Below are 26,344 nucleotides of genomic sequence, written 5' to 3' on the forward strand. Positions count from 1 at the left end.
ACTGATTAATAATAAGTGATCCCTCTTTGTTAAAGACAAACGACGTTTGCCACATTTGAAATGACTGTTCATTTATAATGTGTAATTGTAGTCTCAGCTCCACTCTGTCGTAAGATTGAATTTGTTTAATGTATGGTGAACAATTGTTATCATGCCGTTTGTTTGTTCTCATAAATCAAGAAAAACAAAACAAGTAAACCTATTAGCTGTGGTCCATTAGTTGTGCAGATCTGAAATTGGGTATTCCAGTGTTTGTGTGAATGTGTGTGTGTGTCTATGTGTTTGCAGGGTTGTGTAGCATTTCCCCAGTGAATAGATGGAACATAAACTTCATAAAAGCACATTACTATGAAAATGGGGCAGTTGATGCCTGTGTGTGTGATACAGAGACCATCTGAGCCCTGGGGTTTTGGGGCTGTGTACGTGCCAGCCATCATGTAATCTGACACGGCTATTATATTACCTGTGCTCTGAGTCAGATTTAGCCTGGCAGCCAACGTCCCTGCATCACCATATTCAAAGTAATGGCTGCTCTAAGTGCATTTCAAAGAGGAAAAAAGATATTAGGTTGTCAGCAGCGGCAGAGGTTATTGCTTTTATTGCTTCCACTTGCATAATCTTGACACCATTGTACAATTCTTCTTTGATGCTGTATTTTGGATTAGGAATCGTACACTTTGTACCTCATACTCTGGCAAGAAAGGTAACGTCAAAGTTATGTATTTTTAACCTGAATACTGTCTAATCCTAAAATAAGCTCAGAGTTTTCCAGGCTCTGTCTATACATCTTGTTCTTTAAAAGGAACTGTCGTGATTTTGCACATGAATCATCGGGCCTTGGTTTGCATGAACACAAAGAGACAAAGTCGCTCTGGGCTGACTCATCCTCATGACACTTTTTTCACCGAGCCATTCATCTCTGCCAGAGGAGCTGAAGCAGCGGGTAAAAGCTTACATACCACAGCCTGTCCTGCCATCACCTGGGGAAAGATCAGCAAGCAGCACGACTCCTCCGTTGGTTATTTTCTTTACTGATAATGAAGAGAGTGTCTGTGAGCGGCTCGTCCAGAGCTGTCAACACCTCCCTCGGGCCTTCTTCACACCACCTCAAATCATTCAGCATTAGAAATATACATTTTGTTTGTTTTGACTCTACTTTTCAGGTCACGACTTCTTCTCTTTCAGCAAACCTCTAACATACTGCACGCACCTCTTTTGGATTTGTAGCATATAAGCAGTGATTTATTTGATTAAAAACGATAATTCTAAATATAGATAAAATGTGATGACATATGTTTCCTGAGGAATTTATTAAGTTCAGAAGGACTTAAATTCTTTAGCAAGAATATTTTACAACTGACATGTGCTACAATGATACTGCTGCTGCTGCTGCTGCTGCTGTTGCTTGTTACTGCATTATCACTGTTTTCCTCATCTCAAGGCCTGCTATTAAGGAACTGAGAAAATATGAAATTCACACAAAAACCATATTTAAACCGATTTGCAAGCAGAGTCTTTGGATGGCTGCATCTGCCTCATTTCAATATCTAGAAAGTGTTTTGTGATTGTTGTAGTGTTATTAAAGGAACGTGGAAGTCTTTCAAAATTAAAATACTTAATTCAAAGTTCAGAGTTTTAAAAGTACCCACTTGGTGGAAACTACATGGATTTACACATATATATAACTTATAACGCCATGCCATGCTGCTTTGCACTATGTTTTTCATTTGTATTCATCTCCAAATGAAACTGAAATTTAAGTTTATCTCTTCTGAGAAATGATTGCTTTCTGACACAGCTGCACAGGCCATCATTTCTATGTAATGGTCTTTTCTACCAGAGGGAGGAGCCAGAGACTACTACTGCGTGTGTGTATGTGTGTGTGTGCCTGCCTGCGTAAAGAAGAATTACAGCAATATCAAACATTTGCTGGGATTTAAATCGGTCAGAAATAGCTACAAGCTACATAAACACTGCTCATATAGCTGTTCACTTCTCCCTGTAAGAAATCTTAAATCAGCTTCCCCTTTCAGCCCATTTCCACAAATTATAAGCAGCACATATTTACTTCCTGTTTGGCTCCGTGTGCCTGGAGGTCCATGCATGTGGTCACAGGAAGCTGCACTAAAATGGAGGATATTTAGGAGGAGGGTCTGCACAACAACTCTCTCTAGAAAGACTGCAGGGGTTCACAGTCTTTCCTGCTGGTTGCTGTTGTAGCCATGCTGCTCTTCATGGCTTGTCATGACTGTAAACATTAAGCAGTCAGGACTGCTGCCTGTTTTTATGCTCCTCTGTACTCACACTGGGATGTCTTACCCCAAACTGGCCTGCTGTTATCTGCCATCTCAGTGGTGTTGCTCCTTGGACATAGGAAGACAACAGCATGCAATATTCAGAGGCAGTGTACAGAGGTGAATGCTACCAGACCACACCAGGCTTTTCCTTCTTTATCTTTCACTCTGTGCTATGAGAGTCTGTGTCTGGCCTGCAGAGTCTTCCAGGCTGCAGGAATCATGACCCTCACTCTGATCCCCTAAAAGAATGCTAAGGAACTTGACCAAATTTTCCTTCACCTGTTAGCACAGAGAGCGTGTCCACTCGTGTTTGAAGGGAGGTCTGGATCACCACCAGCCAACACTGTCATGACCAGAGCGCTAAACCCCTCACACACACGTCCCCTGGGTCACCTTCAACAGGGAATACACAGAGGAAAGCGAGAAGAAGGCAATGTCGTGGCAGGAGAGACCATTGTCTCTCCTGCTGGTTTCTCTTGTAGCCATGCTGTTCTCCTGTGGCCTCCAATGCCACCTCTTTCTCTCTCCCCCTCCCCAAACCCAAAGCTTTTCCCACCCCAAGCTGACTGTGTGGCCAATCTGCTGCTATAATGGAGAACCCAGGGAATTTGGTGACCACCTATTTAGAAGTGTGAAGTAATGTATCAAACATAAAAGCCTGAAATTGTTAGTCAGTGTCTCTCTGCATTGGCAGTCATTCCTCTCTGGTACAGAGAGCCAGGCGTGTGCCACTGCCACCTCACTTTCACTCCGTGCTCTTGTCGTCACAGCTGGGTGACAGTGAGACAACAAACACAAATGTGCCTTTGGCTTTTACAAACCATCAGGCACTCCCACAACACTTTCAAATGCCTTTAATGGCAGTAATAATGATAATAAGCTTCATTTATAAAGCACTAATCACCTCGTCGTCGAAAGCTTTTAGTAAACAGTTTCCATTGTTTAATGAACCATGTTACACACAGAAGAGCTAATGCTGTGTTCCTTCCTCCAAATTAGTAGTAGAGTTCCCTGCAATTTGGAGGCTAATTTATATCTACTTGGTATCTGTGAAGTGTTTGTTCATGAGCAGTGTTTGACATTAGGCCCTTTGAGAGAAAAATATCATCTCACTAAACAAGAGAACTGTTTATCTGTCGATTTCAAACCTGTGAAACCAGATCACAACTTGCTTTTGTCTATTTGATAAGTAAACAAAAGGACGCAAGTGACCAACATGATCACATAAACACTTTAGGATGGGGATCAGAATATGGTTTTCACGTGAGCTGTTAATTCACAAAATTTGAGGACCTTAATGGTGTTTCTCTCCATAATGACTTTGAACTAAAAAAATGTAAAGAACATTATGTGATCAGTACACCAGCAGGAGGGACAACCTCTCCTGCAGTTGTGCAGTGTGTTGTTGATGAGTTAGAAACCAGTCCATTAGATGGCTTCTCTACATTTCCACACCACAAACCGCTTAAGTGACTGCCTCTGCTTTCTCCTGGCCTGCAGCAGGAAAGAGGTACCCCAAGATCTTTTCTTCCTTACAAGAAAACTCAAGATGAGAATAACTGACTAAGAAGCAGCTAACAGTAATATTTACATGCTGACCAGCTGTGAGTGTCCTGCGCTTGCATAAGAGGAAAACCAGAGACAACATGCAAAATGCAGTACAGCTGGAAGAGAACAAGCAGCATTAGAACTGTGCTATGGTGAAAACAAACTCTTGCAATGCTAACATGATGAAGTAGTTGCAGGTGGAGGTGAGGCCCAAAGTGCAGGCATTCCAGACATGCACAGTTATGCCTGGAACTAATGAAAATCCTACAGCATATGTATGCATGGCATGTTATTTAAACTAAGGCTATAGACACTTTTTCTTGAAACAACTCCTTTATCCTTTGGCATTGTTAACATTTTACATTGAATTATACTTTACAAGAATAATTTGCATCTAAGTATTGTCTAGGCTAAATGTTTGACCTTTGAACTCTTGTTTTTTTGCGTGCAGATACTGAGGATGATTTGTTTTTCAAGTTGGTGAAATTGGTGACAAAGAATATAATAAATAAACCAACCATTAGATGCCACAAGTGTCGATAGCAAGGGTGCCAAACATACAAACCAGCCAGCCAAAGGGTCCAGTCCAAATATTGATGCACTTGTGAAGGCTAAGAGGCCTCAGGTTTTAAGAGCAAGTTTAACAGTGAATAGCCCTCAACCCCTGTTCAATCCCAGACCTTTAACATAAGGAATAAAAGGAGGAACGTAATGTCACACACTGTCATCATCCCCGTCTCAGCTTCGGAGGGAGTCTGCAGTCGCTCTGTGGCCCACCTCTCCACCACTGAGGCCACCTGAGGACTGTCTATGCTGAGCACATCATGCTGACCACACTGTAGTGGTATGGCTCCAGGTTGACGGAAGGCAGGTCCTGTAGAAGTACAACAATATCAGTGCAGAATTAATGTGATTCTGCCTAAAAAATACTCCAAAATGGATGTAAGTTACTCAGCAAGGGTAAAGGTACACTTGATGAAAACAGTGGGACAATATACAGTTGTACAGTACAGTATAATACCAAGGAATTATGCCAAGGGCAGGGAAAACAACCAGCAAACTTACTACAACCCCCCCACAGATGTGATGAGCATTGCTCATCTAGCCACATTCCAATCAGTGATGTAACTGCAGGTGTTTTCTATCAGCTGGAAAGGGCAAAAGGCATACTTTACTCCTTTGGTTGTGGCCAGGACAAAAACATGCTTGTAAGTTTTAGCTCATAGAAAGCAGGCCTGCAGCATAATTGACTGGTAAAATAATTGAAATATTAGGCAGAATATCAAAGCTGTCTCTCAACTTAATGCAGTAACGTTTTCGTGTGTGCACTGAGCATTAGCAAGGATATATAGACTATATAGGCTTTTTAAATTGTATGTACTGTCACTGTATCCAATGGTGAAACACAAACATACCATTTAAATTGGTTGTAGATGCTTTCTGTACATTGCTTGTTGGGTTGCACCATGTGGTTAAAAATGCCATCTAGTTTCTAAGTCCAGTTTGCGTCTGCCAAGCCCAGTGCTGGAACAAGTATTCAGATATTTTGCTCAAGTAAACGTAGCAATAAAACAGTATAGAAATACACTTTGTTACAAATAAAAGTCAATTCAGTTTTATTTATAAAGCCCAATATCGCACAATCACAATTTTCCCCAGAGGGGCTTTACAGCATATGAAATTAAAATTGAAAGTTTTACCTTTACCCATATAATACATCAAAATGTATTTGCTGATTTTTGTATTAATTATCTGAATCTGTAAAGAAAATAGTAACTAATGTTAAAAAAAAAAAGTGGAGTAAAAAAAACACATTTTTTTCAAAATGTAGTGAAGTAGAATTATAAAGTAGCAAAAATTAAAATACTAACCTAAAGTAAAAGTACCTTAAAACCTTAAAATTTAATAATTCTGCTCTGCCTCCATCATCAGTTTTTCGAAAAGGTTCCAAAAAGCGGATTTTATTTTGAAAGTCTTCAGCAGAAGTAGTATTTTTCAACCTGACTGACTTGACAGCGCCGACGGAGCCAAATGCGCGTAAAAGTTGTCCACTCCTCCTCCTTGTCCATGAGACTCATTTGGCTCCAGATATAAACACAGAGCTGCTCTCTGTACCCGCTGCGCTCCTCAGTCTCTTCACAACCAGCAGGCGGTTTGCTCCAAGAGGCCGAGGAACAGGAAAAAAAAAGCCAGGAGGGGACGATCTCTGGCGCATTCCCAAGGATGGAGGTAACAACTCTATGACTCTGAGCGTCGTTTGCTGTTGCAGCTTGTACTTTTAGGCCACTTGAGCAGATGTTTTTAACATTTAATGTGGGTTTGTGCAGCCAAGTGTGGTTGGAATTAAAACATTACATCATCGGAGCTCAAGTGAGTAACTTTGTAGTATTTTTACTGGTCTATGTCATTACTGTGATATTTCTGGAAGGACTAGGAACTGTCTGTGCAAACACTGAACAAATAGTAGTACTGCAGTTGTTTAAGTACACTTATGAAGTTGTATATGCACATGTGGCTGTGTTGTCATCACTAAAAAAGTTCCTGAAGGTTTTTACAATATTTACCTCATTTATATCATATGTGATATTATATAAATGTGTTTCACATAATGCAATAGACCAGTTGGTATTTATTATGATAAACTCTATAAAAGGATCATATACTTCTCTTTATATGTTCTGTTATTAGCACACACACCGACATAAACACGGCACCTCTTTGCCTCAGTACGTTTGAGCTTCAGGTCGATATGATTATAAAGTACGTTTGCGGTAACGACATCATAACAAGAAACCACAGTCTAAGTGGAGGGAAATGGAGCTGACAGCACATCTGTCAGGAGCCAGTGTTTCTGCCCTGATAAATGTGTGGAGTAAATGCCATTAGTCGATTTGGTTTCCACTGCAAAGTCTGCTCTTTGTTTTTAGGTCTGAACATCAGCAACTTACCACCCATCACCTGACAAGCCATGCCTTCCCTTCTCAAAGGCCAATCTGTCCTTTACCCACTTGCGCAGATGCTAAATTAGAAAACAAGTGTGCTTCTTCATTGGAGGGCTGTCTGAGTCCTGCCACACATGTTTTTCCTGCAGGGTTTGCTCATAGGTTTGTGGCCTCCTCCCTGCAAAACAAGCTGTTCCCTCTGACTTTTAACATCACTCTCAAGTATTTAATGTCATGTGGCGGATAGGCAGAGAAACTCCCATTTTTCTCCCCACAGCACGTAAAGGAGCACTACTCTTACATACTTACACCACTCAGTGTTAAGACTCAGATGTACTTTAGACCAGCTCTGCTTGGATTTAAGACCTTAGTCTACTTTGTTCTTTCTTTGTTGCCAAAATTGAGAGAAAAAACTTGGACTGCCCCCAAATCTAGAAAAGAAGAAAAGATGACAAATAGATAGAGTGGGCGTTCTGGGTAAACAGTGTTGTTCTTATACAGAATAGTTAGAGTTTTTGTGAGATAAAGCACTTTTGAGAGTGAAAAAGTGTAACCTGCACAAACTGAACACTAAGATGGAGGAAACAGGTTCAAGTATTGGTGCACTCAGCTTTTTCTGAATGAAGCCTTAGAGTACAAACCCAGTCCAAATCTTACAAGCTATGTTTTCATTTCGAGCGAACAGTCTAAGAAGTGATTTAGAGGTGATGCTGCAATTTAAATTTAAACTGAATGCTTCCATGCCACTTAAAAATCTGATCTTGGTGAGCAACTACCTAACCATGGCGATTTTTCACTTCAGATATATTTGTATATATTTACGTTGATGGTTTAAGTAAAATATGGCACGGCAGACTCTGTGATTTTAAAACTTGAATTAAAAACTGTGCCATATGTAACAGCCCACTGAGTTCAGTCAGGTTTGCAAGTTTTGATGTTCTGGATGATTCAGACAGTCATTTGTCAGTCGTTTCCTGTAAGTCATTTTGGTCTGAACCCATTGATGATACTCAAGAAATGCTCCTTGGGTCTTGCCAAATTTATGAGTAAAATGAAATCTGTCAGCTGTTTTTACAAGGGTTGCTGCTGTTGGTGCTAAAAATTGATTTACGTGCTCAGTTTTTAATTACAGTTGCTTCCTTTTTGCCAAAAATGCCTACCAGTAAATCATCTGACATGTGAAATGAATTTGGATGAGATGGATCAGCTCCCCCAGATGTTAGCTTTTGAGAATGGGATGCTTTTGTGTGCTGCAGCTTTGGTCTAAGTTTGATGGGATGGTATTTTTGCATGCTGCATTCTGCATGAAGCACCTGTAAAAATGTGCTAAACTATCCTGTAAAGCCAGTCTCACACTCAGCTTTGCACTCTTATGACATCACCTATTAGTAAAAATTCTGCGGTGTGTTTCTACCTTTAGGAAAGAGCCGTTCGCGCTCGCCAACATTGATTTACAGCTGCCTCAAGCAAGCCTAAGAGGAGATTAAGGCATGGAATTTTTTTTTACAACAGCAAGCTATTAAGTAGACAAACTGGAAATGTTGTGCATTCATGTGTGTGTACGTGTGTGTGTGTGTGTGTGTGTGTGGGTGTGTGTGTGTGCACCTGAGGATTTGTGGAGTGGGAGGTGGAGGTTTTCCTTTGATGGAAAAACAACACAGCTAGAGGAGTGAGCATTTGGGATTGCCTTGCCAACCATATGGTGTGCACATTTATTATGTAATCCATAGTAAAGTTAAGAGACCAATAACAGACTCAGTCTGTAGCAGCCAGACGTTTGCTAATGAGTCAGGTTTTTCCCATTTCGCTTTACAACAGTATGTCATTTAAATAGTGTCACACTGTTATGATTGTTATTACTCGTGCAGTGACCGTCCAAAACGTGCGTGCTTGGAACAGGACGATCGCTTGATCTGTGGTACTGCTGCTTGCAACTTTCTCCAGTAACGCGCTCGTCCAAACAACTTCACACTTGACACCGCGCTTCCTTGGGACCTGAACAATACACCTGCCATGACATTGTTGAATCCCCTAGCAATGCTAATACGCCATTTGCTAACAGCTTGCTATTTGGGACCAGGTTGTTTCCAGGAACAAAAGCGTTCAGGCCAAAAGTTACATCTCTGATGCTTGAGATGTTTGAAGTTACTTCAATGTCTGCGGTCTTGTGTTCTTTCATCTGTTGATGAATGTACCTTAGCAAGCGAGTACAAGCTATACCCAGCATGCTGTTGGGTATTTCCTGTAATTCTCAGCTTACACTTGCCACTGCACTTCCTTACATCCTCAGCAGTACACCTGCCAAGTGTGAACCTGACTGGATGAGAAGTTGTTGAGACTGTTTTACTGTAGTTAGATGAAAGAATACTTCTATCTCTACTATCAGTGACAGATACAGTCTGAGGTGTTTGCTGAGGCAGTGTATAAGCTGTATGTGCTTCAGTGCAGGATGAATGGTTCACTCTGTCCTTAACATAAAACAGGAACCTAACTGACCATGAAGCCCAGTGGAATGTAAATCATCAGCATCAAGGAAAGCCTATGAAACTGTAGGCCATTCTGTAAGTCATAGTGTAGTCACGGTTGGTGTTCAGAGTGTGTATAAACTGTCCAAATGTTATTGGATTTTATAGCTTATACAGTTCATTAAAGTCTTGCGATTGAAGTGCTTCTGAGCCATGATAAAACGATGTGCATGAAGAGCACACAGAGATGATATCTCATGTGACTTTCAAAACTCAGATTGCACTAAAGCTTCCTGTTTGAGTTTTTTTTTTCCTACGACATCCTGCAAACCACAGCAGTTTTCTCTGATATTGTCTTTCTAGCATGTTCTCTACCTCCTGTCTACATATTTGAACTCTTGAAACCAGCCATTTGCTTGCCAGAAATAGTGTGGTTGCAAAATCAGTTGGAAAAGAGAAGCACACAGCAGAAGTGCGTAGTTATTGCAGAATATTCATATTTTCACTGTAGTTACTGCAGTTTGTCTTCACTGTTTCACAACATATTTAGTTTCCAATGTGATAACAGAAACTGTGAAAAACAGAGCTAGTTTTGTGCAGAATTAACTCCTTGTGGAGATTTCGAGCACTTAAGGCAGTGTTTAGAAATGCTTTCATTAGCCAGTCCAATATAGTGTGTGCCTAATGTTCTACTAGCACCCAGATGAGGATGCAGATGCACGGTAAGAACAAATCAGATGATAATCATTTCAGTTGGCTGCAGTGGGCATTAATGGATATCGACAGCAGAGGTAATGGGATGCAAATGCACCAATATAAGTTGAGTAGCAGACAACCTGTGACTGCTGCAGCTTAAACATTCAACATTAGGGCTTTGCAAGCGTTTTATAAGATGCATTTGACATGTCTGCCCAACCTGAAGGATATACACAATGAATTTCACAGTGAAAACTCAAACTGGTAACTGAAATCTGGTTCTGCAGCAATGTACAGCCTGAAGGCGCTGACAAATACAGGCTGGAACACTTTCAGCAGGATACATTCACCTAAAGAAATAAGCAGCCCACTGTCTCTGGAGATTACAGTGTGCGCTGACTGAGGCATGTCAGTTATCTTAAATTAAACTAAGAGATCATCCTAAAATATTACATTGGGTTTGGTATCGTGGGAAAGTTTAATCATCTAGTTTGTTGCCTGTATTTACATCTCCATGCTGAATTGTCTTTTAAAGTAGTTGTGTGGAAGCTTGGCTCGTAGGAGGATGTGTGCACCTTTACGACCAATCAAATGGTTCATAAACCCTCATAATGTCTTAACCGCTTTTTATTGCAGATTGCAGAGCGGTTGTTGTTGTACTTTAGCGTTGTTATAATTTGTTGCCATTACAGGCCCTCGAACCATACATGAAGAGTGCTTTTCTCTCTGAGATCTGCTATCGGAGATGAGGTTGTATCAGACCCCGCCCCTCTGAGTTTGAAGCAGTGCGTGGGGCAGAGAGATAGCCTGGGTGGGAACTGCAGACAAGATAGTGAGGAGCACACTGTGATCTGTAAAAGAAAAACACACTTACTGTTGTTTTTCAAGGAAGTTCTGTCAGGGATGGATACATGCAGAGAGAGGCAGAAAGACAACCTGTCTCAGACATCTGCAGATTGTCAAACATGTTGAGTTTAGTTAGTATAAAGTCTGCAGACGGGTTGTGGGAACAGTGAGCCAGGCGGAGGAAGTAGAAACTCCAAAAAGGCAATATCACGACTTTACAACTTACTTCTGAATCTCCCTGCAGAACAGTTAACCCATACTGCCTGCACCTCCTCAACCACCCTCTTCTAAATTTGGCATCTAGCCATGCTCTTTATTTCCTTTTTTGGCAGAAAGGAGTGCAAACACAATAAATGTTGCAAGCTGCTTTTACTTTGCAAGTGCCATTTTTTTTCCCCAAAACCAAGTGTTGCATTTTGCTTAAGGCATATATTGTCAAGATTTGTCACAGTCGAATCTAGACTTATCATATAAGTGTCTCTGATTTCCTCTTCATCTAATGTGTGCACTATTACAAGGGAAATGTAAGGGAAAACTGGGTGAGATTTTAGTTTTGTGGAGGGTTTAGGAGGCAGGTGTATGCTGCAAGTCTGAGCATGTTAAAAACCCATTAATCTTTTGAAAGGACCAGGTATACAAGAGAGGAGAAAACCTAATTAACAATAACTGCTGGCTCAAACTCTAGACTGCATTTTTTTGAAGTGGTCTTACCTACTGTGATGTCACCCATTGGTGTGTGGACTGCCATTTTGAAGGCTTGAGTTTAGCATTTCAGCCGTCACCATCTTGGTTATTTGGAGCCAGAAGTGGCCATTCCTGGAGTAGAAGTTGGAGCTATCGAGGAGTGAATGGTGAATCTCACTATCTCAAGACTGTAGCGCCTCGCAGGCAGCCTGTCATCCCTCCTTCAATTATACGTAACTTAAAGCCTTTATAAATTGTAAAAGCATTATATAAAAGTACAGTTGTCATGAATGTTGAAATTAGCTTTAGCCAGCCTCAAGTGGCCATTTGAGAAACTGCAGTTTTTGGCACCTCCACGTTCATTTTTCAGCACCGGAGGCTGCTGCTTGGCTGAAACCAAGACAACTCAGTATCAGAATGGAGGCAAGTCCACAGTGTCAGAGGGGCTTGAAAACTGGACTCTGACAAGTGACTTTTCCATAATCAGACAGCCACTCTAACCAGATCCGTTACTTAAGTAAAAACACTGATGTTATAGTGACTCCATTGTAAGTAAAAGCCTTGCATTCAAAATGTACTCAAGTAAAGAGAGATATTTTATCAGTAAATCACATACAAGTATCAAAAGTAAAACTACTCATCATGGAGAATGTTCCCTGTTATATATAGAATATGTGAAATATGCAATGTCCCAAGCCTGCCATGGATGAATGGATGCCAAACCCTGTGGAAGTGGATCCCTGCAGGAAGTACACAGTGTTGTCGTGGGGAAGGTACAGAGCTTCTCTGAATGAAGTCATCCCACGTCTGTGCTACTCAGCCTCCATGTCAGCTATCTGAATCACTGTCCAGATGGTTTTTGTCTTTGTGATTGCTGGATCAGAGCGGATGAGAATACCAGAACACCATGTAGAATCTCCAACAGATGCTAGTGTCAAAGTTTTCATGCTTGGGTACAAACATTCAATCTGTTGTGAGCTGTTTACATTTTTTTTTATATCTTTTCTTACTCATCATTCTGTCTCTAATACCCTGGCTTCTCATTGCGCAACTGTTCATATTATCTTAAGCAGGCCACTGTAGTTATCACATTGAAATATCACGGTGCATTCCACGAACAGGCCTGGTGCTGTCATCTGCTCTCATAGCTTCATAATTTGCCAGTCAAATTGCAGTTAAATAGCATGCCTCAAAAGCCTCTGGGGATCTTGGCCCCAAGAGATATAAAAAAAGACATATTTCAGTCTTGTAGGCTTTCTTTGGACTTCTGACTTTTCAGCAGCTTTCTGTTCTCCAGTTTATTTCCTTTCTCTCTATATGCTTATTATTTTTCTAACATATTTGTTTCCCCACCCTCCAGTACTAGTCTGTGTCTGCAGCACCTCCCATTTCCCTTGATGCAGGGCCAGCTATGTCTCATAGATGAGAGTGTCCACTTACCTCATCCCTCTGATTCAGGGTCTTTCTAGTGTACTTCAACACACACACAAGGCATGTGAGAACACACAAACACAGTGCCAGTGAGGGCAGTGGAAAAGTGAGATATTCAGATGAGGTCCAGTCCAAAAACACATCATGTTTTCCTGGAAAGGCAGCAAGTGAGAAGGTGCCTGTCTGCTCTCTTACCGCATAACAAGTGTAGGCAGAAGGGAGCTGCTCACTGTGGTGGATTTCCCCCTGGCAGAACACGCTGACTTGTGAAAACAAAGTCTGCAAACTCAAACTGAAGCCATTACACTTGGTGATCCTATTGAACAAGATCTTTCTCAACAGCTGTGCTCTGGTGTGCTTTATTTATCTCCACTTCCACAAATTCCCACTGTGTGGGAAGCTTATGAGGATTGAGAGCTCCTAGAGAAGGGTTAAAGATCCTGAGCCAGACATCATCTTTATCAGCACTATGGTAGATTACATGGCCTGTTGCTCTCTGACCGCCGCTGTTTTATCAAGCAGATATGTTTGGATTTACTGAGACTTATATCATGTGCTTTTCTCCCCTGCCCCTGGAAACAGGAATTGCAGGAACGGACAATAGTAGGCTTTGTATGATCTGTTTGTCTCTGTGTTCTCTTTCCACATCTGCCGGTCATACAGTAAACCTCGTGTCTCCGTCCACAGCCTGGAAATTAAAACGCTGGTTGGGATTAACCTTTACTTATCCAAACACAGCTCTCCAAGGATGCACACACTTTTCCTGCAACACTCTGACTCACCCCCATACCATGAAGAAAAGCGCAGTGTGGAGGATTTTCAGGTGTGGTGATGTGCACTGTACGCCATATTTTCTTATGTCAGCTCAAAACAGCAGATTACACCTTTAAAGAGCTCTATTCAGTAACGATGTATGGTATTATATACCATAAGATCATATTTGTCCACCCCTTCCAAGATGTGTATTGATTTAATATTTTTCATTGTAAAATATTGTTGTAGGCAGGGCTGCTAATTAATAAGCAGGACTTATTTATGTTTGTATTTTGCTCTACATCATTGTGGTGAAGCACTGTGATTTTTCAGGTATTTGGTAACACTGTGTATAATGTCTGATATGATTACTGCAGCATTATTTTTGTGTCCTTTTTCATACAATCACTACAGGTAAACCATAGTCAGCCACTCAGCAGCTCCACCGCAGTGCTTAAATGTACCTTAAAAGTGTTAATGTATACCTGAGTGTAGAACTGCACTGAACAGTTGATTAATTGATTAGTTGATTGACAGAAAATTAATCGGCATCTGTTTTGATTATCGAATAATTTTTGAAGTGACAGCGGTGACAGCGGTGGCTAAAGACATTATGTTTTTGGTTGTCCATATGTATGTACGTTCACCCCATTCTTGTGAACGCAATATCTCAGGAATATCTTTAGGTTTGGCACAAACGTCCATTTGGACTCAAAGATGAACTGATTAGATTTTGTTTGTCAAAGGTCAAGGTCCCTGTGACCTCACAAAACCTGTCTTTGGTCATAGCTCGAGAACTCATTTGTTAGTTATGACAAAGTTTCACACAAATATTTAGTAGGATAAAATGATGATCTGAGGACATTTTATATCCAAAAGGTCAAAGATCACCTTCACAGTGCCATCATAATTTTCTGCCAAAACACTTTTCTGGCCATTATTCAATAGTATCTCTCAGGAGAGGAAGGGGAGACATTTGGTCAGATACTGAGTTGGTGACACTAACCGTGGGTGTCCACCTTGAAACTGTGGTGATTCTACAGATCTTCTGTGTTTGACAGTGCTAACCACTACACCACCGTGCCGCCTTGTTGGGTTGAGATGTGGGTGAAAAATGCATGTTTTAGATTACATGAGTCTGGACAGACATGGATATAAACTGTAACTGCAACTTGACTGGCTGGCAGAGACACATAACTGCAAGGTGTAATTTTAGTTTTAAGGAAAAGAAGACAAACATTTTCTGGTTTAATGTTCCTTAAATGTGAGGATTTGATGCTGTTCTTTGTCATGCATACTAAACTGAATAGCTTTGGATTTTTGGACTGTTGGTCAGATAAAACATTTGAAGGTGTCACCTTGAGCTCTGGGAGATCACATGGCATGTTTCACTATTTTCTGACATTTTATTGACAAAACTATTCATCATTTAATAGAGAAAATAACAGGCAGATTAATCTATAATGAAAAATATTGTTAGTTGCAGCCCTATTTGAATGGTAACAGTGTTGTGCAGCAGACATACATGGCAACTACAGAGGCTCTGGGAAGGGAAAACGACCCAAGACAAGATTTGTTACGTAGGCATCAACACAGTAGTGTTCATGTCCTACACTTCAAATTAAGTATTATAAATTTATTAACCATACCATATTTTCCCAGCTGTCCCAAGGATTCAGACTAGCAATTCCTTTCATTTATGACATTTTACTTTGCTTTAGGCTATCACTGTTCCCTTAAATGCCATTTTTTACAAGCATAAATTGACTTTGTCACTCTATTAAATAACAGAAAAGCTCCTGATTTTTCAAAGTAAAACGTGTTTGATAACAGTGCATTAAATCTGTACTGAATGTGTAACTGTAAAGCAGTTAAGCATGTAACATCTTATGGATATGTTTCCATGGAAGTCAGAGTTCAGAAATAGCTTGTTTCTTTTTAGAGTCGACGCAGGCCTGTTTTTGGAAAACTTGAATCACATGGTTAAAGCACTGCTTTAAGATTTTTTTTCCCAGTGTTTCCTTGTTTAGACATGCTCAATTGCACTGTATGCTAGATTACAGTATGTTTCAGATGTGGTCTGTCTTATCCAGGGACGCTCTCTCCTAGGAGCTGAGGGGTTACAGAGCAGAGCTGGGATCCAGGCTGCCTGCACAGCTCTGGGGCTTTTTCCCAGGCCTAGAGCCCCAGAAATAGTTTGCCCTGCTCTCTCCTGCAGTGAACCAAAGTTTCCCAGTCTTCCACAGAGCTCGGGGTCCCAGCTGAGTTAAACATGCACAGTACTGATAACTGACTGAAGGCCTTGTATGGCTCATTGAAATCATATCAGTAAAAACAGCTAGTGAAATCACTTCAGTTTAACTGAGAGAAAAAGACATTTCCATAAATATTTGCAATGAAAATATAAAGACAAACAGGCAAATTGTTAAATTAGTTCAGATTAGTGTAGTTTATATATTGTACATTTTGCATAAGGCTGTTGACAATGCCTCTGTAAAAGGCTCTTGTTTAAATCATAGTGGATAAGCTTTCATAAACCATGCAGGACTAGTAGTTCTGAAGTAACAGTGGAAGTTTTGATACTTGTAATACATCCCTATAGCATTTTTACTTTAAACATGAATAAAACTGCATCTGTCACCTTATATAATGTATGCATGGTGAGTGTATTTTAAAGGAATGCATCACACACCAAATGACCTCTTGTATATCAATTACTCACTCTCAAGTTATGTTGAATTTGTGAAAAAAACATTTTTTTCCTTGAATGCCTCAACGATAAACAAAAAATCCCAAAACAGAAAATTCGTAATGTTAAACAACAGCAAAACCAGTTGTATGCTTGCTTTGCTGATTTGCATTGCCTCTGATACAATGAGGTATTCATTTTTATTTATTTTAAAGGAATTGGTTTTTTTTTTTGTTTTGTTTTTGGTTTTTTTTTTACAGTTGTGTGCAGTTTTTACCTGTTGGAGAGCTGTGGATCATAGAGGGGAAAAAATAGACCAGCCTTGCAAAACTAGCATCAAGCAGCATGATGCCCACACAGGCAGGCACAGCTTCCGTGGTCAGCGTAGCAGCTTCAGTTGATTATAATGGACATGTTGTGCTGCATCCCTGCATTTCAGCCATCAGAGCATCCCTAACAGACAGCCCTATCTGATCAAGTAAAGTCATTTTACTTCCTTGAACACAGGAACTGCTTGTCTACAACTGCCTCAATATGTAGTTTGGATTCCTCAGACTCTTCTTCAGATTCTTCAGTTTTCTTTATGAATTCAATGTAACACGTGATGAGGAATTTATATACAAATGGTCATCTGGCGGGTGAAGTATTCCTTTAAGTCAGGGAGGTATTTGCATTGAGTCTGACGTTATTTTCATTCTGCATGAAGAAGCTCATTAAAGATAAGGGCTCACTTTGAAAGGACACATGGAAGGATATTAATGGATCTGAAATGACTTCCTCTAAAACTAGAAAGCTGTTGAATAGTTAATGCATCTGAGGCCTTTTAAATCTTCATATAGTGCTCAGGTTTTATTTAAGTCACTTTGGAAAGTAACCGATAATTTGTAAAGTAATGAAAATATGGAAAATAGCTGTAGATTACCAAATTCCATTACTAAAATTGACAGCAAAAGAGCAGAGGTCACCCTCAACATATAGAAATTAGTTGTTTTAACTCTAAAATTAGTTAATTTACAAACTATTTAACCATACAGTACGTCAGAATAGAAGCAACTCACTGGAAAGAACAAAGAAATTATCAACTGTATGTTTAAAGGACTGAAACCTTGATTTTCTCCACCCAAAACACCTGAGCAGCGATCTAATCAAACAAAGCCTCACTTCCTTTGCCTGCATTGTTGTGACTAGAGTTTGTACTCTGAAGGAGGCATTTGTTTTTGAAGGACAGGAAAGAGTTAAACAATTAGACATTACAAAATAATGGTGTGGAGGGTGGGTGGTCCCTGGTGATTGCTATTTATCACGGATGAGAAAAGAGAACTCAGGAAAAGGGCTGGGATGTGGATTAGGACACAGAGGCGGTGCAGAGAAGCATTAACAGGCACTGCAGGGCTAGCTGATGCTGTAATACGTTTGGGTGGAGGGAGCAAGGTGGTGAGGTCATGTTGAGAACAAGGGGGGAAAGGAAAATAAAGCTTGTGATTAAAATGTGGAATGTGTGTATCTGTGAAACTTGGGATCTCCATGTTTCCATGGGCTCAGCTCAAACTGTACCAAGAGGGAGGGCACTGAGTGTGCACACCCAGGAAATGTGACAGAGCTGGCAGCTTTGAAGAGAGGCATGAACTTTTTAGTGGTCAATAAAAGTAGAATGGAAATGTGATGCAGCATGAAAGCCGGAAAAAGAAAGGGAGGAGCACCACAATCAGTGACTGTACAATGCAAATCATTACATGGTGACGTGATGCATGAGAATCTGCACAGTCCTGGTTGTCGTCATGTTGTAAACAAATGCCTTGACCCATTCATAGTCCAAATGTTTGCAACCAAGATGGCTCACACCTTGCAAACAGAGTAGTGGATTATTGTTCTCAAGTCTCACGTTTGTGCACGTTACAGCCTGCAGCCAACTTATCACTTAGGCCACAGATATGTGAAGTGAGTTAATGGTCTTGAAAGGGCAGCGCGGAGGAGGAAAGTTTAGCAATCAGCTTGGGAATAGTGGGAGAGACAGAAAGTAAAGGGGCCAAGACGTGATAACACTGTGAGGCTGCAAGGACAGGTCCCTCCTGTCACAGGCTGTGGCTTGATGTTGAACAGCTGTAGAGAGAGGGGCTCGCTTCCTGTGTCCAACCCACAAAAATATGCTCTTTAGCAGGAGAAGAGACTAGTTCCTCTAAGGACAGCATTGAACACAAGTTGTTTTGTTGTTGTTGTTTGCTTGCATTCACCCTCTCTGCCGTGTTTCTCAACCAGTCTGCTTTTCCTGTTGCAAAGAGGGAAGTGAAACATTTTCTTTATATCAGAATATCTCCCTGTTCAGCTGCAAAAATGCTCTCTGCACATGGCAGGCTCAAAGGGATACTTTGCTGATACTGTAGTATGGGTAAATGAACTATGGCAAACTTCCCTCCATCTTACTGCACTCCCTATTTCTCCCCTTAAAAGTTTTCAGAAACATTTTAGCTTACTGTTTAACTGTAATATGAGATCACTATATGTGCAAGTCAGCTGCCATATGTATATAGCGTTGAGGTAGGGTGCAGTTCATTTCTTCTAAAGTTGCCCAGTTGCACATGACACCAAAACAGTTTGACTTCTCAGATTTAAAATTAGCCGTATCTTACACATCTTTGGATATACAGAGCAAGCTAACTTAAATGGGGTAAAATGATTTAATCGTGTCGAGTTTTGGAATTTTATTGGACCAAATGGATCAAATCCCAATACTGAAACAAGTATTTTAGCAGTGGTACTCCAAAAGGATTATTCACTGATTTACAGACGTCTCTTTTCCAATTTAAAGCAGCTGTGCAGAACTTTTCATTTTCGTTGATTATAGCGCCCCTTTGGTCGAAGCGGTATGACAACCACAGCCTGGTGTCGTAAAATTCCGACTGCAGCCGGCAATTACCGCATGCATTTGTTTTGGAGAGCGAGAGGATTAACTAATGTCAGGTCAGGCCAAGTAATTAGTGGAAACAGCAAAATTACTCAATAAATTCTCCTGTCTTGTTTCTGTTCTGATCTAATCTAATCTGTTGTGTATTTTGAGCTACTAAGGCTACCGTAGTAGTGTGAGCCTCAAGTTATTCTGGGTAATGTAGTAACCGTTGTTGTGCTACTGGAAACAATGAGAAGCAGCTGTGTATGTTGGGTGTAAGGAGGAATAAACAGTTAACAAGTCATCTGCTGAGTCCACATTATTATGTGAAAAGAATACTCCGACGATTTGGGAGTTATGCCCTTTCTCTATCATTTTCATACTGAGACAACATGATGGATATCTTGGCGCTTGTAGGGGGTCAGTACATCTTGCGTGGAGGGATACACCGGTGAGCAACAGCTGGCTCTGGGACAGGTACGCTAGGACACTCGGTAAAAGCAAACAAAGAGACGACACGGACGATATTACTCACTCGACTGAAAGCTGTCCATCAGCTCCTGCAGGCCTGGGTGTTTTTTCCAGTTCATCTTAGGAACATGGAAAAAAGTTTCATTCACGCCAGGATTAGTGATTGCTGCAAAGTTTTCACTCCTTGTGATGCACTCTCTGCGGCGGTTTTTCTCCTGATGATATATCTCCCCGGCGATGGTAGCACCGAATCCCATTCTGTGCAGCAAAACGGGAGTGGAGGATTCAGCCTCTCTTCTCGCCCACTCAGCATCAAACACATGGGAGTTCCTCATCTGTGTACTCCGGCTCAAACAGGTATGGCTCTGGGTCTGTGTCTGCTACAAGAAACTCTTCAAAATCGCGTTCAAAGTCGTCCATTGCAGCTACTATAGTCCGGAGATATCGCTAGGCTAAATAAACAGCTGAGTTTTGTTTACAAGCTACGTCTGTGCCTGCTCACCGGTGTATCCCTCCGCGGATCACAGCGCAGGACGTACTGACCCCCTATAAGCACAATGCTAACTGCTGAGACCCAGCCACTGGAGGTACACAGGGAAGACATAACATAATCCTTACACAGCAAAGCTGTTACCTGCAGCCTTCGCTTGCAAAGCTAACGCTACTAACGTTAGGTCAGTCCAGGTAATTAGTGGAAACATGCTAACATGTTAACGTTACACACAAATTAGTAGTAAAGTAAGACCTGTTCATAAATGTTCTGGTGTAGCTCTGAATTTCTTATAAACTGAGGACAACTGCCTGCTGTATATTTGTGTTCGTGGTCACAGTCACAGATAATTTTAGATGATGCTCCTTCGTTATCCGCCATGACACCAAAAGTACAACCAAGTCCTCATAGATACATCTCTGGTAAAACTGTTAGGTGTTATGTGTTCAGCAATGCCCGTTGCCTACTGCTTACTTGAAGAACACTGTAAACACGGCTCCTTCTTCTTCGCTGCGGGCCGCTGCGGGCGAGCAGAATCACTTCCGCCTCGGGTGCCGTATTCTGGTTGGCTGACTTCCGCTGTGTGTCTGACCCGAGTGAGGCTACGCTAAATAGCCATATAGAGAAAGGCTTTTTTGTCGCTGTTGGGTTCAAATAAATATGCGGATCTTCAAGGGGGGTGATACGAACTAGGGACAGTTTTATTATTGGTAAAAAGTTCCGCACAGCTGCTTTAAGTCTACGAGAAAAAGTCTTTTGAGGCATGATGGCATCAAGTGACGGACCCGAATATTGTAGTTACACGGTTTGGCCACTATGTCAAAGTGCCTTCAATGTCAGGCGCACTTCCTGGGAGCCTGGTCAAAACGGACAAGCTTGCATTACATCACCCACCAACGGGAGCGATTACTGGTCCGGTGTGGCTCAGTGTATTATGGTAGTTGTAGGTTTTCTACCTCTTGAGCAAAAGCAATTGCTATACCCCTTGTCCTCTGTTTCCTCTGGTCATATAGCACCAATGTCAAAGGTATTTGCATCTTTCTAGTGCATAGCACAGTTTTATGAAAAGACCACTTTTCCAGCAGTGAAATACTTTTTAATGAGAATGTATAGTTTTTTTGTTATTTATTTTTTAGCTGTCTTTGTTCAGCAGGTCACCACCCTATATAACATCTTTCAGTTTTGCCTCATCTAACAGAGCAAAGGCATGCCAAGCACATATGTAACAATAATTAAAACCGGCATTCTTTTTGACAGTGTTACACTTCACTCTCAACTCATGGGAGGCAATATATACATTTAAAATTTGAAAAGCAATATGTCAGCTGTTGTAAATATAAAGCATTTGTCATTTGTTTGATTGAATGTCTTTCTTTTTTCCAGGATTCTCCATCCAAGCCATCTGTGGCTGAGCTGGCTGGGAGGTTCAAAGGTCACATTTTACCAATGCCCACCTCAAATGACGAGGTGCGTTGTTCATATCTTATATGTTACAGTATACATACAGAATATACAAAACAGTGTGTATAGCTGCCTAGAGGAATATTACTCCACATTCTGTACATAGTTTATTGTTAGACCTAAATAGAGTTGTTGGTAAATATGTATGGACTGCTTGTGATTATAGATTTTATTCACAACTCCTCCTTTTTGTTTGTAGGTGCCATTTCGAAGAAGACCCCCATGTTCCCTGAAGCTGCAACATGAAAAAGATGATGAAGAATCTGATGTGAGTAATTTTCGTCCTAAACTGACACATATGCTACAAATCTTCTTGACATACAAAGGAAGTCTCATGAAAACAGAAATTGACTTGTTTGCTGTATACTTTCACTGCAACCTCACAGTTTCAACACAGTAGACAGTGAACTATTGCCAAATCTTCTGCCTAAGACATTGGGAGTGTTAGTGCAGCTGTTTCTCTTCCAGTGAAATGACTACCAGACAAACCACACAAACCTGTTTTTGCATGATGGCGAATCAAAACCACAAAGCATGATATAAGTGCAAAAATTTACATACATCACAAGCATGTACAACAAAAAGCTATTTTATTAATTCAATACCATTTAATCTTTATTTTTTAACCTATTGCTTACCAGAACATGTGCTTGTATGTCTCAGTTAACTGTGTAATGACAGTGCACATGATATACAATATGTTAGTATCACTAAACATGTCAGTATTAGCTTTCCATGTTTCATATGGAGGGTTGTAGCTATTCTGTGAACTTTTCTTCTCATCACTTATGTGTTCTCCTGCAGAAAACTATCGTCTCACCAAATCCCTTTAAAATCAAGGTGAAGAACTCCGCCATCATTGAGAAACTTCAGGTACATGCATCTTACATTTGAATATTTTGTGGGGGAAATAGGGAACAAAACTAATGCTTGCCTTGCCAGTGACGTGTTATATAGGATGTAGTACACAGGCAGAAGTAGTCAGAAGTTTGTACATCCAGGAGACTGCGATATGTAAAGCATTACTGCCACCCACTGTCCAGTTGACACCGGTGCCTGAGCTGTTTGCATGCTGAGAAAAATAGGATGGGCTCGTCCCTGATGCCACAATCGGCTCAGATTAACAAGCTAATGGGATCATGGGCCACTCAGGCTCCAACTTGCCACCATCGCTCCTTTAGTTAGCAATTCACACGGTGGGCAGCCATGGGACAAAAGGGCTGCCGCTTCTCCCTCTTCCTCTTCTCCCCAGTGCAGGTAGGACACTCTCCTCTAAACTCTGAACCTGGTTTGGGGACTAACTTGATATTTCATGTACTTATCAGACTTTCTCATACTGAATATGGCAGGTGTTTATAACACTCAGGCTGTATTTGGTAATAAGTAGGAAGGTGACAGGTGTAAGCAAAGCGATGTCCTGTGCACACACCTGTGTAATACTGTGTACCATTTTCAGACAAATGTACACCTTTTAATGAAGAATTAGACCTGCTTTTTAGTGTGTATATATTAGTGATATACCCATGTTAAAAATACCATGATGTTGTTTAATCTTTCCTTCATGTATTCATCATATTTATTAATTGAATTTGTGGTTGATTCTTTAAGACAGTCTCAAGTTTTACTCTAAATAGCGTGTTCATTTTGAGAAGTGTTAGGTAAATACGTAGAATTCCAATATAAAGGGCATTGTTTTATTAGAACATAATGTACTAAAGAGATTATACTATCAAGGCCTTAGGATCTTCCTGTCCCCTGTAGGCCAATCTTGCTCTGTCACCCACTGCTCTGCTGCCTTCGCCCAAGAGTCCTGAAGTGAAGCTCCAGCCAGCACCGTTGTCCCCCACCACACCGTGCATCCCGCAGAGCCCCCTGAGCCCCACCCTGCGGTCCTCACGTCAGTCCAGTGAAGAGGAGGATCCCATCACCTTTGACAGCCCTCCTGAGGGCACCACGCTGCCGAGCTTCAACAAGGTAAATGTATAGACTCATGCAAAGCTGAATATTGGCTTGGCAAACATCTCTCCAGGTCATTTGTAAGCATTAAGCATAGCTCGTACTCCTTTGTTTCATATATTTGTGTGGGTTTGTACACATGACTTCTGAGTCACAAAATGACAAACGTGACTTGCTGTTGCATTGAGGCTCCTGAGGTTTTTCTCACACTATTGGCCAACTGAGCTGTGACGTCACAGCCGGACACATGGTGCCTGTCCCTGTTGATGTGTATCACAGCGGGTGTTCTGCATCCTCTGTTTAAGCAGGCCTTGGATAAGCTGGAGCAAGATGCCCCTGTAGTGCATGAGCACTGCTGCAAGGGGGATTGAAGATGTAATCCCCTTAGCCTAGTTAGAGTCCCTAGGTACCATTTTGTGCAGTGCTCTCACGCAATTCCTGAGACTTGGAAAGTTAATAGAAATACTTTAATACAAATACATTGATATTAAATATAGATTCTGAGCTGTTTTATAGTTTCCTTTTTTAATTAATTTTGTTCAAAAACATGATCAAAATTACCTAAATTCCCTGCTGGTTCTTACTCATCCTTTCCACACAGACTCGTGCACGACTGTCATTCAAAAGGCGCCCGCCCACGAGACAGCACAGGAGGTCAGCTGGAGAAGAGGCGGGAGCCTTTGGGAGTGCTCTGTCCCCATGTGAACTGAATAGCCCAAAGGAAAATGGGGACATGGACCAGGTATTCGAATACGGACAGTCGGCAAGTCTGAAAGAAGCCGATGAGAGGGACAGGGACTGTGAAAACACAGAGGATGAGGTAGCAAAGAGTGATCCAGACAACAGGGGAGATCCGGAGGAGGAGCAGGAAGCAGAACAAGCCCAGAACTTGGAGGCTTTGGAAGAGGAACAACAGCCTTCAGAGTCTCGCCCTGCCAAGGAGATGGAGGAGGAGGAGGAGATGCCTCAGGAGAAGCACCAAAGAGGAAATGACATTGCGTGAACTGTGAATATTTACTTCAAGAAAAAATATATAAGTATGAATAAATTATTCTTATGCTTTGATTGAAAAGAACTCTTTCAAAAATACTCAGAAAAAGTTCATCTGATTTTAAATTTATTGGTACCTGCTCTTTTTTTTTTTTTTTTGTCGCTCTGTCGCCCTCTCCTGGCCATCTACATAGCAGGTCTATAAACACTGGAGAGTTTGGAGAAGCAGCTGTTCTCTGCTCGTGGAAATAAGCATCAAAGTTGATACTGTATTCATTTTCAGGCAGAGGAAATTTGCGTCATATTGTATGAAGTCTGCATGACCAGACTCCTATTTTTATGACAAATAGCTTTTTTTCTTTGCAAATCAAAGACATTCTTATGAGTGCACTTTCTGTCAAAGGTATCAGTTGTGTACAAATGACTGGATATACTGAATAGAAGTCATATATACTTCATATCTATATATATATATATATATATATTAGTAGATATATACAATGTTCTGTCATCATACCAAATCCCTGTCCTTTTGGTTGAACTTATGTACTTTGCTTGTCTAGTTTTCCTCCGACTGTCTGCTTGTTTTACATTTTGTATTCTACGAACTATCTAAATCACAGTGCTACTGTGGAGGGGCTCAGGTCCTGGGCAGTTATGCACAGAAATGTTAAGAAAATAAACAGCTTCCTCCTGTAAGAAAAAGTTGAGATTGCATCTGTCTGGTCACATTTCTGAGTTGAACGAATCATTATGAGTCAAATTTGTCAATGTTGCAGAGAATCTTTATTCTGATAGGTCTGTCAGTAAATACGTAATGCTGTGACAATTATTTGTTGAAGACAATGTTTTATGTACTGGAGAGTCTTCGGTCAGATGATGCCTAAAAGTTAGTTGGCTTTATAGAGGTTGCCAGTGCTGATAAGGAAAGCCCTTGCACACCTATGGAACAGTCACGCAGGTTATTTAAATGACTCTCCCTGGTCCGGATTAACAGCTTTATTGCAACTCTTCAGGTAAGACAAACTACATTTTGATACTTTTTACTAGTTCATGGAGTCCCATAATGTCCCACTGTAGCTCTGCTCATTTCAACGTGAGCTGAAGTCTTATCAGAATAACCGAAAGCACCTTGTGTGCATGCAGGGCCTTGGAAATCAAATACCAGAGGGTATTCTCTAGAACATTAAACATAAAGGGATTTAAAAGAAATCAGAGAATTTATATATATAAAAAAAAATAATAATAAAAAACTGATCTCCCTCTCTTTTTAGGACAAAATGTGCCTGTTCTTGAAGGCATTATAAGTATAGTATGAAAACCTAGTAAAAACTGTTAACCTCTGAAAAAAGTTTTTAAAAAAAGTACTGAAAGTATACTTTCCCGCTTTATTGAATTAACAACTATGGCTGATTTTTGATACATAAACAACTTGGATTCGAAAAAGCACCATCACACCATCAGAGGCATCTTAACAAACAGCTTATTCATCATTCTATGACCTGTTTGTGAAATGCGAGCCGTCATATCAGGTTTATTATTCGCTTAAGTAAATATTCAATATGCCTAGTCATAAAATCCTCCAGGCCTCTACCTGGGGACAAAATGGATCACGTCACGTCCGAACTTGAAATACCTTCAGGTACCGACAGTGCAGGTATGTGTCAACGTGCAGCTCCCTTTACATTCAACTCCCTACTGTATTTTAATAGTGACGCAGGTTGTGAATCGCTTTACAGTT

At 40.9% G+C, this 26,344-nt stretch overlaps 1 protein-coding gene across 1 annotated transcript; it reads left to right on the top strand.

The window, feature by feature from the left end:
• Positions 1 to 5,876: 5,876 nt before the first annotated feature.
• zgc:153184 (uncharacterized protein LOC751652 homolog) lies at positions 5,877 to 24,762 on the top strand. The gene is given in 9 exon segments (XM_049576160.1): positions 5,877 to 5,915; positions 5,917 to 5,946; positions 5,948 to 6,031; positions 6,033 to 6,074; positions 21,580 to 21,663; positions 21,857 to 21,925; positions 22,462 to 22,530; positions 23,419 to 23,631; positions 24,215 to 24,762. Coding segments are annotated over 9 exon segments (1,032 nt in total). The 3' UTR covers positions 24,617 to 24,762.
• The last annotated feature ends 1,582 nt before the right edge of the window (positions 24,763 to 26,344 follow it).

The sequence above is a fragment of the Epinephelus fuscoguttatus genome, linkage group LG5 (genome assembly GCF_011397635.1).
Source record: "Epinephelus fuscoguttatus linkage group LG5, E.fuscoguttatus.final_Chr_v1".
NCBI classification, from domain to species: Eukaryota; Metazoa; Chordata; class Actinopteri; order Perciformes; family Serranidae; genus Epinephelus; species Epinephelus fuscoguttatus.